At 35.1% G+C, this 13467-nt stretch overlaps 1 protein-coding gene across 1 annotated transcript; it reads right to left on the bottom strand.

Moving 5' to 3' along the window:
* Nucleotides 1-480: 480 nt before the first annotated feature.
* PRAS40 (Proline-rich Akt substrate 40 kDa) lies at nucleotides 481-12588 on the bottom strand. Its single transcript, XM_019061162.2, has 8 exons — nucleotides 12155-12588; nucleotides 10301-10471; nucleotides 9114-9228; nucleotides 8198-8369; nucleotides 7222-7324; nucleotides 6291-6516; nucleotides 5789-5922; nucleotides 481-4894 (listed from the first exon to the last, which is right to left on the bottom strand). Exons 1-8 carry the CDS (start codon nucleotides 12272-12274, stop codon nucleotides 4781-4783), a joined length of 1155 nt encoding a protein of 384 aa, XP_018916707.1. The 5' UTR covers nucleotides 12275-12588; the 3' UTR covers nucleotides 481-4780.
* Between the last annotated feature and the right edge of the window lie 879 nt (nucleotides 12589-13467).

Below are 13467 nucleotides of genomic sequence, written 5' to 3' on the forward strand. Positions count from 1 at the left end.
AATTTTTTCGCTCCTAATCCAAATTGTGCTGGCTGGAGATTTCTAAATATATAGTCAGGATCTTCTTACAATTGTGATTTATCATTTTTAGCTCCTGTATAAAGTGTATGATCTTATTTTTTGGATGACCATTGTAGCCAAAGGGGCGTAATTGTAGCTTTGCAAAGTTTCATGGGGCTATTAATTTATTTACTCAATAACAGTCGCAAATTTTGTTAAAAACTTTTTTTTTGTGAATATTCTCTATAGTCTCACTGAAATTCCCTGAAATTTGCTACATGAATATGCCCCTGTTGATAAATAAAAAATGGATTTCCAAGGTGAAACTTCGCAATGCAATCAAGCTTGTCTATCTCTGACTTGTTACATATATTATCCGTCCAATGAAACAAATTAAAATGAATTTGTTTACATAAGAGAGTTATTTTCTGGATGAAAAGTACAGAATTTCTTTGAAACGCAAATGAGAAAAACAGAATAGAAACAAATAGAAAATTCACTTTTATTATAAAAACGAGACCATAAAAATAATACAGCGATAATCAGTTATGAATGAAATGTTGGAAAAGATTCATCAGGTTAGCGAACAAGCAATTAGCAGCACAAAATATAGCCTTGACATGTCTTAGAATTGAATCAGATTAATGTTGTGCACTACAACTTTTTTACTTTTTTTATTTAAACAGTCCCATTTTCAAAATGATTTGTGCTCACCATTGATGCATCAAGATTAAAAGGAGATAATGAAAAAAGAATTAAGAGAGCAACATATACATTTGTCATGCGAAGACTTTCCTTTATATCTCACCAGTTTGTTTGATTAGATACGATGCTTGATACCTAAGGAGTGATGATGGACAGTCTGCTTGGAGCAGTACATGTCATAATTTACGAGAGAAATTCAAATAAATTGACTGTAAGTCACTTAACTGAGGACGTTTGAGCCTAAGTGACGCAAGTATGTAGGTAGATATGCATGTAATTAAAGTCAATGAAATTAAAACAAATTAAAAAAGGAACTTAAAATGTAATATTCTCCATACAGCATTCTCTTCAAACCAAGTAGATCGAGATCATTTTCCCAAAAAGTTCTATTCAATTCTCTGGTCCAGAAAAAGTAAAAATTTAAGATTTAATGGTAGAGGAAATGATTACACAAGAAATCGGATGATTTTTTTTTATTTTAATAAAAGAGGCAGCCTTTCATACAGCAGAATGAAAGTGACGACAACACAAAATCAATGAATGCCCCTTAATTAATGATCAAACATTAAAAAAAACATTCTTTTGACAGTTTTTTCCCACATAACCCACTTAAATTTGCTCACTTTGACTGACATTCATCAATATCACTTAACATTTTTCCACAGTCAAGTTCGTTTACCAAAACTACTATGAATTTAATTTTGAAAAATGTACTAAAGCGAACACAGGCAATTCAACTTAAAAAAATAAATAAATTATCATTGATTTACCGAAGACTCAAGGAAGCAATTTTGTGGTGCATGCATGTAAAATGTCTAATTGTTAATTTTTCAGGTACAAAATTGGAGACATGGTTTACATAGGTGAATGTCACAGGATTATACCAAATTTCAGTACGTTAAACGCAAAACCGTTGTTTTGTCTATATTCGAGTATTATATCATAATTCAAATTAGGATGATAAAGATTTTTGTGCTTCAAGGTCCACTTAGTATAAAGACTCGTCATCGCCCCTAAGGATGTATATATTTGTTTACTCAAGACTCCTGCCAACCAAAGTATTTCATTAAAATTCATGGGCCATTTAGATGAAATTTCATTGAAGAAAAAAAAAATTAGAAACTCCAAAAGTCGTCTACGTTCCAATTTGAGAAGAAATAGAGGAAGAAACTTTCATAAAATTAGGAGCATTTTATGCAAGATAACAAGTAGATTTCCTGGATGTGTCATCGAATGTTTGATTCTGATGGCATTTATTTTTCAGAGCGATAGAAGTTATATTATCACTCAAGCCAAAGTGTACTTATGAGTTTCTTGCTGGAGATTGAAGGTCTGAAAATCTGACAGGTAAAGGCTCAGTCAACTCAACAGTATTCTCGCTACTTGCACGAAAAATAGGAGGGCAATAAGAAGATTCTACACGACAATCAAATAGATATACATCCAAGAGATGTATGATCCATGGATGGAGTATGTCAATTCACCATTAACAGCTGATGTCGAAAAATAGCAGCAAATAATAGCCATATGATTAAAGATATCAGACAAGATAAAAGATAATATCTTCAGTGAAAAACATTACTTTCCTTCAAGGGACATCATGTTTGTTTTTCTCACTTATTCTTTAGTTATTGAGACAATACCAATGAGGCCCTAAACTTATTAATATTTCAACGTAAATATTTTCTAGATACAGGGGCCATTGTACGGATACAATTGAAGAAAAAAATGCATGAAAGCGTTGCACAGGCTCATCGATTCGAGGATATTGGGGAAAAAAGGAGGAATTTGGCGTTCGGTAAATGCAGGAGGAAACATCCTTAATCTTTTAGGTAAAAGGGGGATAGTAGGATTAGAAAAAGCATACATTCACGCATACATTCTACAGAGAGAGACTGGCAAAAAAACAGTTTATCTTTGAACGGAAGAAAATGGAGGGACATTGGCTGGTGGTTGGCATGGACTAAAAATGGGCATAGAAAATGTGCAAGAAGGATACAAAAGTAGTACCAACTGTACGTTTTATGAGGGGGGGAGGGGGTACTAATGATGTTTTGCTATTTATCTCAGAAAGCATTACGAAGCGTATGAAAATAATAAATTAGTTGATTTGCAGTCAAAACAGCCTTTCTGCTATTCATTGATAAGAGACTGAAAAATCCTAAAAATTAGAGCTCTGCTACGCATTGTCAAATCTGCTATGACTCCTCACAACAAATGAATTCGTTCAGCCTCGAAATGCTGGAAAAACGCACACAATGGTTTACAGTTAATTGATAACTTGTAAATTTTATTGGACATATATGAGAAGTCTTGGCAGTTCAGATTTTTAATCATTTTGGAGTTTTATAATTTATTTTACACGAGGAGTCGCAAAAAATTGGGCGATTTACAGAGGCATCTGAGGAAAACTTCGGTATAGAACTATCATTTACGCTGACTTCAGCCATAAAGAGATCTACAGGCCTGTGCGGGTATGTTATCAGTATTTTGATTGATAACCAGCAGATAGTCTTGTCTCAAATAGCCGAAGAGATCCTTGTTTCATGCTTGCATTGTACCTTGATTGAAAAAAGAGAACTTGAAAATGAAGCTCAGTTTATGAAAAATTATGCATTATGCAAATATGTATTTTTAGCTAGAAAAATTGCTTGGCACTGATTCACTGTTAGCAAATGCAACCACCTATCAAGATGAGTAAGAAGGAGAAGGAGAAAAGGTGACTTTAAAACATTTCCAGGAGAGTCTCCTTGCACCATTTGTTGGTCTACAATGACAAAATCATTCAAAAGCTGAGATTTTCGAGGGTATACGGAGCTCTCTTTCCGACTCACAGAGCGGAAAACAGAATTGAGAAATCTTTATGAATTATTCAAAATTAGGCCTCTTGAGATTCTGAAACATTAGCTTATCAAGACTCATTGTAAGTTTTCAAACGCTTTCCTCTCTTATCTTATGTAGGAAATCTGATAATTGAAAAGTTGAGAATGTAGTGCACATACTTTGAAGAGCCCTCCTCAAATACACACAAGGAAAGAAAATTATCACTGATTAAGAGTGACCTGTCCTGTTAAAAATAACCACCAATTACAAATGAAAGGAAGGGTTTACTTCAAAATCCTCAAATGCTCATTCAGAAACTAAAATATGAGACAAATCTGCAATTTTTTTTTTTAACCATTCCAAAGGCAAAACTAGAAAAATTTGCACCTTTACCTGAAGTGCTGTAGATTTCTACAGACCTAATTTTTAATTTCTTTGAGGCTGATTGATAAGTAAGAACACAAGAAATTGTAAAGTGTGACCTTGTTCAATCTCTGATAAAAATATAATATGACTGATTATTCTGAAACATCACAAATGCACAAGTTGTTTTCCTATTCCATCATCGATAATGCTTTCAACGTCATTACATGGACATACTTCAGATGAAAAGAACTATGTATAAATTAATTGAATAAAAAAGAAATACATACATAGTATTTGCATGCTTCATTAAGTTTTCTTTTTCGTTTAAATTTTGTTTAAATTCATTTTTACATAGTTCTTTACACCACAGAATACATGGATATGAAAATGTACAATGTTGCCAACAAAGGTTTTTTACTGCGACTTTTTAGAGCAGAGGATTTAACTGATTCACCTTAGTCTAGAGGCTTTCTCAACACAGACTGAGAAAGTTAAGGGAGACTATGGATATTAGAAATATTTAAAACACAGGTACAATTTGAATAACTTAGATAGAGATACGATCCTCTCAGGTGAAATTATCTCATTTGCTTTGTCACTAGTCTTCCTTTCAGAAAAAAGGAAAAAAAAAGTCAACACATCATTCAACCTGGGACTTTTAAAAAATTGACTGAGGCCCAGCATTCTTTGACTACCATCTAAAATACAAATTCACGGTCTTTTTTTTTTATCGGAGAGGGTTTGTGCATAAAATACATAATGATTTCTTAACCTTGCACAAATTAACTGACAAATTACGTAGAAGCTTAGGGTGAGACAGGCAAATGGTCGAGAAGTTGATACAGCGGACAGAGGTACAGATGCGGATTAGGGCAAATGAAGGTTATCATAACTGAGAGCTGAACCTGGGGCGTGGGAGATCTCCGAAAACGGTGTCACCATGAACACTTTTAGCGAGCGCTTTCATGCTGGCAGCTATCTCAGCAGGCTTGGCTGGTGACTGTAAAAAAAAACAATTTTTTGAGGATTAGTTGAAAATAGTTACTACGCTTTTGGGAACACAATATTTGACAGAGGTGCAGAAATTCCCCAACCATGCAACCAGCTTAGTTTTGTGCCAGTCGCGTAAAATGGGGAGCACTAACCAGAAAGGGGAAAACGGGGTAAAATGAGATAACTTAGTGCAAAATATAACATTTAGGCATTGAAAAAATCCTATTTTTGGGGCAAAAGGGGTATTTTTTCCGTCTATAATGAGACGGGATCATGAATTTTGGTTGAAAATGAAGGTAAGCTTAGAACTTTCTGCACCCATGGCAGTACCATATTTTAATTTTCTAATCATTATATTTTGTCTTGTTGATGAAAAAATCTGCTGAATAAATAAAGCTTTTGATCTGGAGGTTTCGGCCACCCCAGTGCTCTGACCTTACAGTTGGATGAAGGTTCTCAAGTTGGCAAAGGGTAATTCTTAACATGATCCTCCTAGGAGAGTTGAACACCCAAAAATGATTTACATTCGTGCAGCTTCCTGTGCTGCAGTCACTACCTACGCATGAATTCTTCTCCCGCATGATAACTAGAGATCATCATAGAAATTCGCTGGTTTACTTGGATTGAGAATTTACATATAATAGACATGAAAATTTTTTGAATAGGGAACAACTTTTTTGAGATGTAAAGACTGATTTAAAACAGCTCGTTTTGCCCTCTGAATAGTACTCATCATTGTCATGATTTTCTTATCACTGTTGTAATAGGTATTTCAGATTTGATTAAATGCGCCATTTTGTATCAACATTTTAGACCTTGTTACCATGAAAAGGCTGGAGTGTAAAAAACCAGAGCTTAAGAAACAGAAAAAATAAATGATTGGCAGAAAGGAAATACTAACTTTAGGTCGATTAAGTTTCTTGCGGTCATCATGCCCTTCAAAATCAAAAACTGGAACGTTGACTGGCATTGACTTTGCAAAGGAGGACAGTCTTCGGCGGGGAATATGGATGCCTTCATCATGGCTACCTGAATCTGGAACATTTGAAAGAAAAAATTATTTCCTTAAAATTGGCATGGTATAGCAGAGAAATTTAAGACAGTTTTAAGCTCCTTCAGGAAAAAAAAGAATTAATTCTTTTTAGAAAAAAAAAAACTGATCAAAAAAAGGCTGCTTGAAGTTTTTAACTGTTAATAATGCAGTTTTACAACCTCTAAAGAAAAATAATAAGCTAAAATACTTGCGACTCATTTTTTGGGGCACTAGAGAGTTTTCCATAAAAAATGAGTTTTAGACTCAACCTGACCAAAATCACTCTCCTGGATCATTTACAGCTATGAACTGAAGTTCCTTTTTCTATAAACAGTCATATAAATGAAAACCTAGAGTGAAAGAGACATACCGTCAGTATCGCTCAGCTCATCTTCAGAGGCAACTGGCTGCTCGATGTTTGTGTTCTCGTCTTCCATCCCTTCCAGCGTGAAAAGTCCTTCTGAGTCAAGCGACGCAGCAACACAGTTTGACAATACTCTCGGTCTAGCCATAGCCATTGGCTGACTCCCTTTAATTGGTGAGAAATTCATCTCCGATTTACTGGGAGTTTGAATGGACGAACTTTGTTTCAGGACCTGAAAGAAATCGAACAGAAATTTATCACTCATCAATGAGGTCTCCACTTTGAATTTTTGAAACAACAACTATGTAATACATCGGTTCTAGATTTGTGAATCTAATGGATTTGTTGCATTAATTTGATTTTCCATTCAGTTCCTAAAACTTGGAGGTATTTAGAAAGTTCATTGTATTTTTTTAAACATTTTCAAAGGACAGGAACATAGAAAAAAAAAACTCTAGAAGTGCAGAGGCACTTTGAAATGGAGTTCCATCCAGCCTTTCAAAAACATGTTACCCTTATGTCATGACGCACAGCTGTGGGTTTTGGTAATCGAAAGAGTAAGCTGATGGGAGGTATTTAAAAAATTAGGAAAAATCTGTTTTTTCGACTGAGCTCAATTTCTTGATTTAAATAGGCAACTATGAATGCATAGAATATTTTTCAAGTGACACTGAAGATTTTCAGCCATGATTTATCTGTGAAAAGTAAGTAAATAAGCTTTCTTCTTGTATAAGCTTAGATACGATATGGCCAAGGATTGGGCAGGGCAAGCCACAGCCACTAGCTACACTCAGGATGGTTCTAGAAATTCTAAAAGCATTCGCTTTGAATGCGCTCTGAACTTCCAATCAGCATTTAAAAGTTGGCACAGGTCCTGGATGCCAGGAGGCATCAGCAATTAAGAATAAGAATGTTATTGATAGTTAAAAAACTTTACCTGAGGCTTCTCCACTTTACTAGGTGCAGGATTTAAAGGTTGCCAGTCTTCTGTACTCAATTCAAAGGAACTATTTGATGATGAGTTTGATTCCACTAGTACCCTAAAAGAGAAACAAAAAAAATGTATTAATTTAGATGCATATTAAGACATGGAAACATGTCACACCTGAAAGCTTGTCATAAATCATGAAGCACGCTATCAATGAAACAGTCTTAAATTTTGATGAAAGGCTATTTTCAAAAGTGACTTTTGCTGCGTTTAACATTTGAACACTTGAAGATAAAGCTTTCAACTTAATCCGTCTCAAGAGAAGATGTACAGAAAATAAATTGATTTGCATCATTGAATTACTTCTGAAGAACTTTTCCAAGCACTAAATAATCATGAACAGGGGAGTCAAAGGCACTCAAACTTGGTGCAAGGCATGTTTTTTCAGAAGGAATTGTTTCAATATTGGATGTTTTTTAATTTGTTCACCTATTTTATAAGTCCTTCAAAAATAACTCAGCTACGATTTTCCAGATATTGCTTCATTTACTTTAAGATGCAGCCAAGATCAGAACTCTATCCTTAGATGTGCACAGGGATGACCAAGCAAACGGTCCTCTATTCCAGAACCATTTAGGAACAAGTCTAAAATTCTGTGAAAACTTCAGTGAAGTTAACCGAGAAATCCTCAAATTCCAAGGCTTAGCTGTCACACAGCAATTTGATATGTTCTTATTTTATTGTTTGACCAGCAAATTTTTGCATATTTATTTCCTAAAAAAATTAATTTTTATCTTGAAATTTTCCAGACTAGGAAGAATTGAGTTGCTTCGGCAGCCTATTTACAGAAAGAACTAGCAAGTGCTTAACTGATAGGTCAAATCAATGCTACATATCTAGAATAATTCTTCAGAGGATGGAGTTTTCAATTTAGTTGTGTCGCAAGTTTTGTCTCTGCAGGCTCTCAAAATTCCTTGCAGCATACCTCATTAGAGCTTGGTGGTTTTGAAGAGCTAGAGTTTTCATATTATCCAGTTTCAAGTACTGTTCTTCCTTGAATTTTTGAATTGTTTGTTCTGTTTCTACTGTTTTTTGCTGAATGTAGTTTTCCAACTGACGGTGGAGTGTAGCTAGAGCCGGTTGCAGTGATTTTGAAACTGTTCATGAACAAAAGAAACAATGCATTAATTATTTTTTGTGGGAAATTAATTTTAGTTGATAGGTGAAACCATCATCAGATTGTGAAACTTTGGTCGGTGGGCACAGATTAATCGAACAGATCTGTGCAAGAAAGTCGTATTAACACAAAGAATTTGGGAAAAAATGACTTATCTTTCTCATTGTATTGAATACTATAACAAGTTAGGACACAGACTGATTTATAACGAGCATTGACCAGCAATAAGCTCAAAAAATCTTCAGGAACATTATTCATAAAGAACGGTTGCAGCAGCAAAGGATTTTCCACACTTGTAAACAAAACAATAGAATGAAGTGTAGCTCTTCAAAGTAAAAATCAAAAGGCACTTTAGCTTGCCACGAATGTAGCCTAAAATAATCCACAGTACCATTATTGATTTGTCAAATATAATAATTGACTATGAGCAGTATTTAAAAAAAAAATTCTGTTGAGATGTCTAGCACTGTGAAAGCACTCACACATTCTGGCTGAAGCCCTTAATTTTATGTGCCGAACTTGTGATTTTTTCATTGAGTTAAGGACTTCTATGAATTTTGTCACCTAAAGGACTTTCATGTTTCATACTCAATTTTTCACAGGTGTGGCATCTATTGATAACATTGATAGCCTTGTTGCTTTCAAGGGGAAAGTAAATAAATGTCAGCATTGTAGGTACCGGCATGAATAGAAATTTCGGCGGTAGAAATCAAGCATGACTCACCAGAGAGTTTGGCAGGAATGGGAGACAAAGTATCACTCACAGGATCAACAATAATATTGAAGACCGGAGAGAAGTTTTCAGATAACCTTAAGAGAGAGACTTCTGATGGATCGCGCTGAAAACCAAGAAAGGACAAACAATTTATGCATGACTTGAATAGTCACAGTTTTTGGTAACTAAAACCTCAAGCAAGAGTGCTTCTTTTGTGTTTACAAGAACATTTTAATTAATTTTCTTAGGAGAGAGACTTAGAAAATGTTGGTGCTTGGCGATTTATTGATATTCAGAACTCTACAGTTAAATTAAATGTTTCTTGTGTGTAAATGTTAAATGTAAAATGTAAATGTAAAATGTAATGTTGTTAAATGTTTCTTGTGTGTAAATTAAATGTGTTCTCTTGAAACTATAGGTTTGGCACACAGACCAGTTATTTTCATGTTTTTAAGAGAGGAGGTACATTTGACAGGATTGGAGAACAAGGCACATTCGTGCAGTTTTTGCTACTTCGAGAAGCGCGTGTTTAAAGTTTCAAAATTACATGGAGCCATATGACAGAAAGACAGGTCAAACTCACTTTTTTATACTTAAAAATTGGATTGTACCTAGTCATAAATTTTTTAGTGAGTATATTTTCAGACTAGGTTTAGTTGAAAGCATTAATATCTCAATATTTTCAAAAACTGTACTCATGCGTCTTGTCTTCCAAGCCCCTCATTTACAATATTGCAACCAGAGAGTAATTGAACAAGCACAAAAAGAGGGTGCATCCCTGTCAATTCTCCATGTGATGCCACGAAGTCTGTTGGCACAACAAAATCTTTATCTTCTTGAAATTCGGCAAAAGAACTTCGGCAAATTTGATTGCATGAAAAATGAATTGTAAAAAGAAGTACATACCCAGGTACTTTCATTCTTTAGGTACTGTCACAAAGTGAATTTAAAAAAGAATAAAGCAACCACCCCGAAAATGATAAGTATTAAAGTTCAGTTTCAGCCTCTTCTTTGATACCAATACCTCCTCATACCTACAAGTGAAATAATTTTTTTTTTTTAAATTTTTCTCAGTAATAATGCAAAGTATTTAAATGGATGACATTCTAAAAACTTATCATTGAAGCCAAGAAAAGATTTCATGGAGCAAGAATGCCTGGAGAGAAAGAAGGATGGAGCTGAGTCCTAGGACTTACCATGAGACTTTTGTGAACAAGTAGGATTACAGTGTTCTTTTCCAGAGATACAGCATGGGTATTCGTTGAGCAATTAATACAGTAATTCAGAATCCAAGACCCGCATTCCCTTGTTGAGACCAAATTGCATTGTTGAACATTGACTTTCTCAAATTGAATTCCTACAAGATCCTGGAAACAAGACAGAAAAATCCATTTCTTTATCCATTTGCAGATGAAATTTAGGTCTAATATTTGCTACACTTTCAATGACATTCATTATCAGTTGAGCAGAAATTATGGTGAGTCCAGACTTGCAAAATGTTTGTTTTTTTCGACGCAATTTTGATAAATGATTATTCTGAGCTTTACTCGCAGGTTGATTTCAAAAACTCCAATCAGCATGAAGTGGATCCGTGTCTCAAAAGTATAAGATATATCTTGGAGTTAATTAGCTCAATCATGGAGTCAAAAATACTTACAGCCGAAGTAATTTTGTTAGCCATACTTTAGACTTCATTTTTGGACTCATCAATTCCAAAATATAATTATGCACTCCTGGGATAAGGATCTACTTTCTGTTGGTCTAATCTTTTTAAACAAATCCAGATAACTCATGATTAATAATATGAGGACTTATCAGTAACAATAGCGGATGTGAAAAATTACCTTTTCGAAACACGCTTAAAAAACTGTTTTGTTCACACAAAAATTTAATATGTTTGGCTCTGGCATAATTTACAGATCTGGAAGATCACATCTCAAGTATTTTCTCAAAATTTTCTCGATGCCATAACAGTTTTTTTAATGTGTTTCGAAAAGGTAATTTTTCACATCCGCTATTGCTACAGATAAGTCCTCATATATCAAAATGAGGTTGATGGACTGTACAAGTTACAGTTCTGGATTCATCTTACGGAAAGTTTCACACAAAAAATGAGAAGTTTTGACTATTACAAATCAGTTCCCCACTTGCAATGTAGAAATTTTCAAGCCTTTCCAAGTAATCAACTTCTAGGGGACTTGCCTCACTTTTGACCATAATTCATGATCAATTCCTACTACCTACCTCAAGATTGAAAAGAGATCTTTTCCTCAGAGATTGGACTTTTCCACCTCTAAAATGCTTTGAACCAATGTAGACATGAAAATTTTGATACCGGGAACTGATCGAAACAATAAGTTACAGGGTTTACACTCTTGTGTCTTGCGTCTTACATCATGAGGAGCATGAGGACCTCAACTTGGGTGAAGAAGGCTAACTTAAAATCAATATATTGATCAGGCAAAAAAATTTTGAAGGAGTTGTGGGTGGATGGAAAAACTATCATCAACTTCAAAATATTGGTAGAGAATACGTTCCTGAACAGTGAAGTTGCATTAGAAAGCAGGTAGGTAAGTACTTATTGGATTGAGATCCTTCAGAGACCCTCCCTTGAGTGTAAGATGGGCGAGACAACATAATTTTGACGGCCTTAAAATTGCCCATTGAACATTGTAGTAGATAACCTCCGAATACAGAATAATAATGCTGACAGCATACTAAGGAATAGTTAGGTAAGAGAACAAAGGAAGAGTAGGCTCCAACTAGCAGAAGGAAAAACAAAATATATCAAGCATTCGAAGAGAATACGCATCATCAGAAAGACTCGGTCCCTTACTCCTATTAAAGCGGATATGGTGAGGGAAGGGGAGGCAATCCATAAACTTGGCCGATCAAACGTTGATGTTCGCTCATGATTGGGAGCACAACATGAAGCGCTACAAAGAATGCTGATCCCTGGAAGTATTAATCAGGAGCATTAGCAAGAGCTGTATGGACATATAGACAACCGGAGCTAAAATACAATAGTAAAAAATTGAGCGAACATATACCTCTTTGAAGAACGGGTCGTTTTTCTCCAGAATCAAATCTGGAAACAGTTCATAAACTGACTCCAGCTTGACGCATTTTGCGTGAATCTCGACGTTCAGGCACTTGCAAGTGTAAATCATTGTGCTGTGTTATGACTTTTTGGCCGATGCTGAAGACAAGAGTGATTCCTGATAAACTGGAAGACTCAGCTAGTGGGAAGTTTCCTCATCTAGATGCTCAATGCCGAGTGGATCGAAATTTCACGGTAAACTAAACTTCAGATGCTAAGTGATCAATAGAAAAATGAGTCACAAAATCACGAGTACTTTGTAGAAATTAATCGGCAAAATTTCGGACAGCACGCGAATTACTTGGCCTAACTTGCCTGCACTTCTTTCTCAACTAGTTGTACGTTGTGACGATAACGATGTAATTGCGATGTGGTTGGAGAAAAACACCCTTGGTTCTAATGTTTTGATCAGCTGATTATCTTATGGACATCAGGTGCATAACCACAGTCAACAGAATTTTCTGATGAGCTCATCGATGTTCATCGCAGGTCAACGCAGTGTTTGTTCTTCATTGCTACCACAGTGAATAACTGCTGATGACGTAAGCAGGAACTCAACGCTCAACGGAAAAGAGACAAAGAAAGCCAAACTTAATAATTAACGTTGCCATGCTAATACTAAAAGTCTCTTTTTTAACATAACAACTCATGGGCTTTCTTACATTTTGGCAAACAAGCTATCCTTTGGCGCTCAATATAAATTACGTGGAGACGTCTGAGGTTTTCGTTTTAGGTTCTCTCAAGGACTTAACTAAATAAAAATTTCCCGTTATCATTGAGGACTTTGCTCACAATTTTATTATTGATTTCTTGATCAATGAGAGGGTTGAGCTTGTGACCCTGGCAATTTGCTTGGGTATTTTGTGAATATTACTATCATAAAGGCTGTTCACCCCTTTCCTTTCATTCCTGCCCCTGAGTTCTGGACTATGACCATGTATTGTTCTAGTCGTACTGTTCTTCAGAAAATTTCTTAGACAGTAAAAGGTGGAAAAGCTAGAAACTTTAGTTTTTACCCTTTATCGGACATCACAAAGAATTTTACTTCCTAAAAATTCAGATTTTGATGTTCGAGATATTTGTGGAGTGGTGAGATCATAACTTGTCGTGACACAGATCAACCATTCTTTAGACTAATATTTACCAGTCGGTCGCAAACGTGTTAAATGTTGTAAACACTTTTCATTCTGTCAGTCATTACTTTGAGTCAGTAAATGACAGCAGGAAAACAGTTACCATTTTATAGAAATAATTTATAAACAT

Source organism: Bemisia tabaci, chromosome 3 (genome assembly GCF_918797505.1).
Source record: "Bemisia tabaci chromosome 3, PGI_BMITA_v3".
NCBI classification, from domain to species: Eukaryota; Metazoa; Arthropoda; class Insecta; order Hemiptera; family Aleyrodidae; genus Bemisia; species Bemisia tabaci.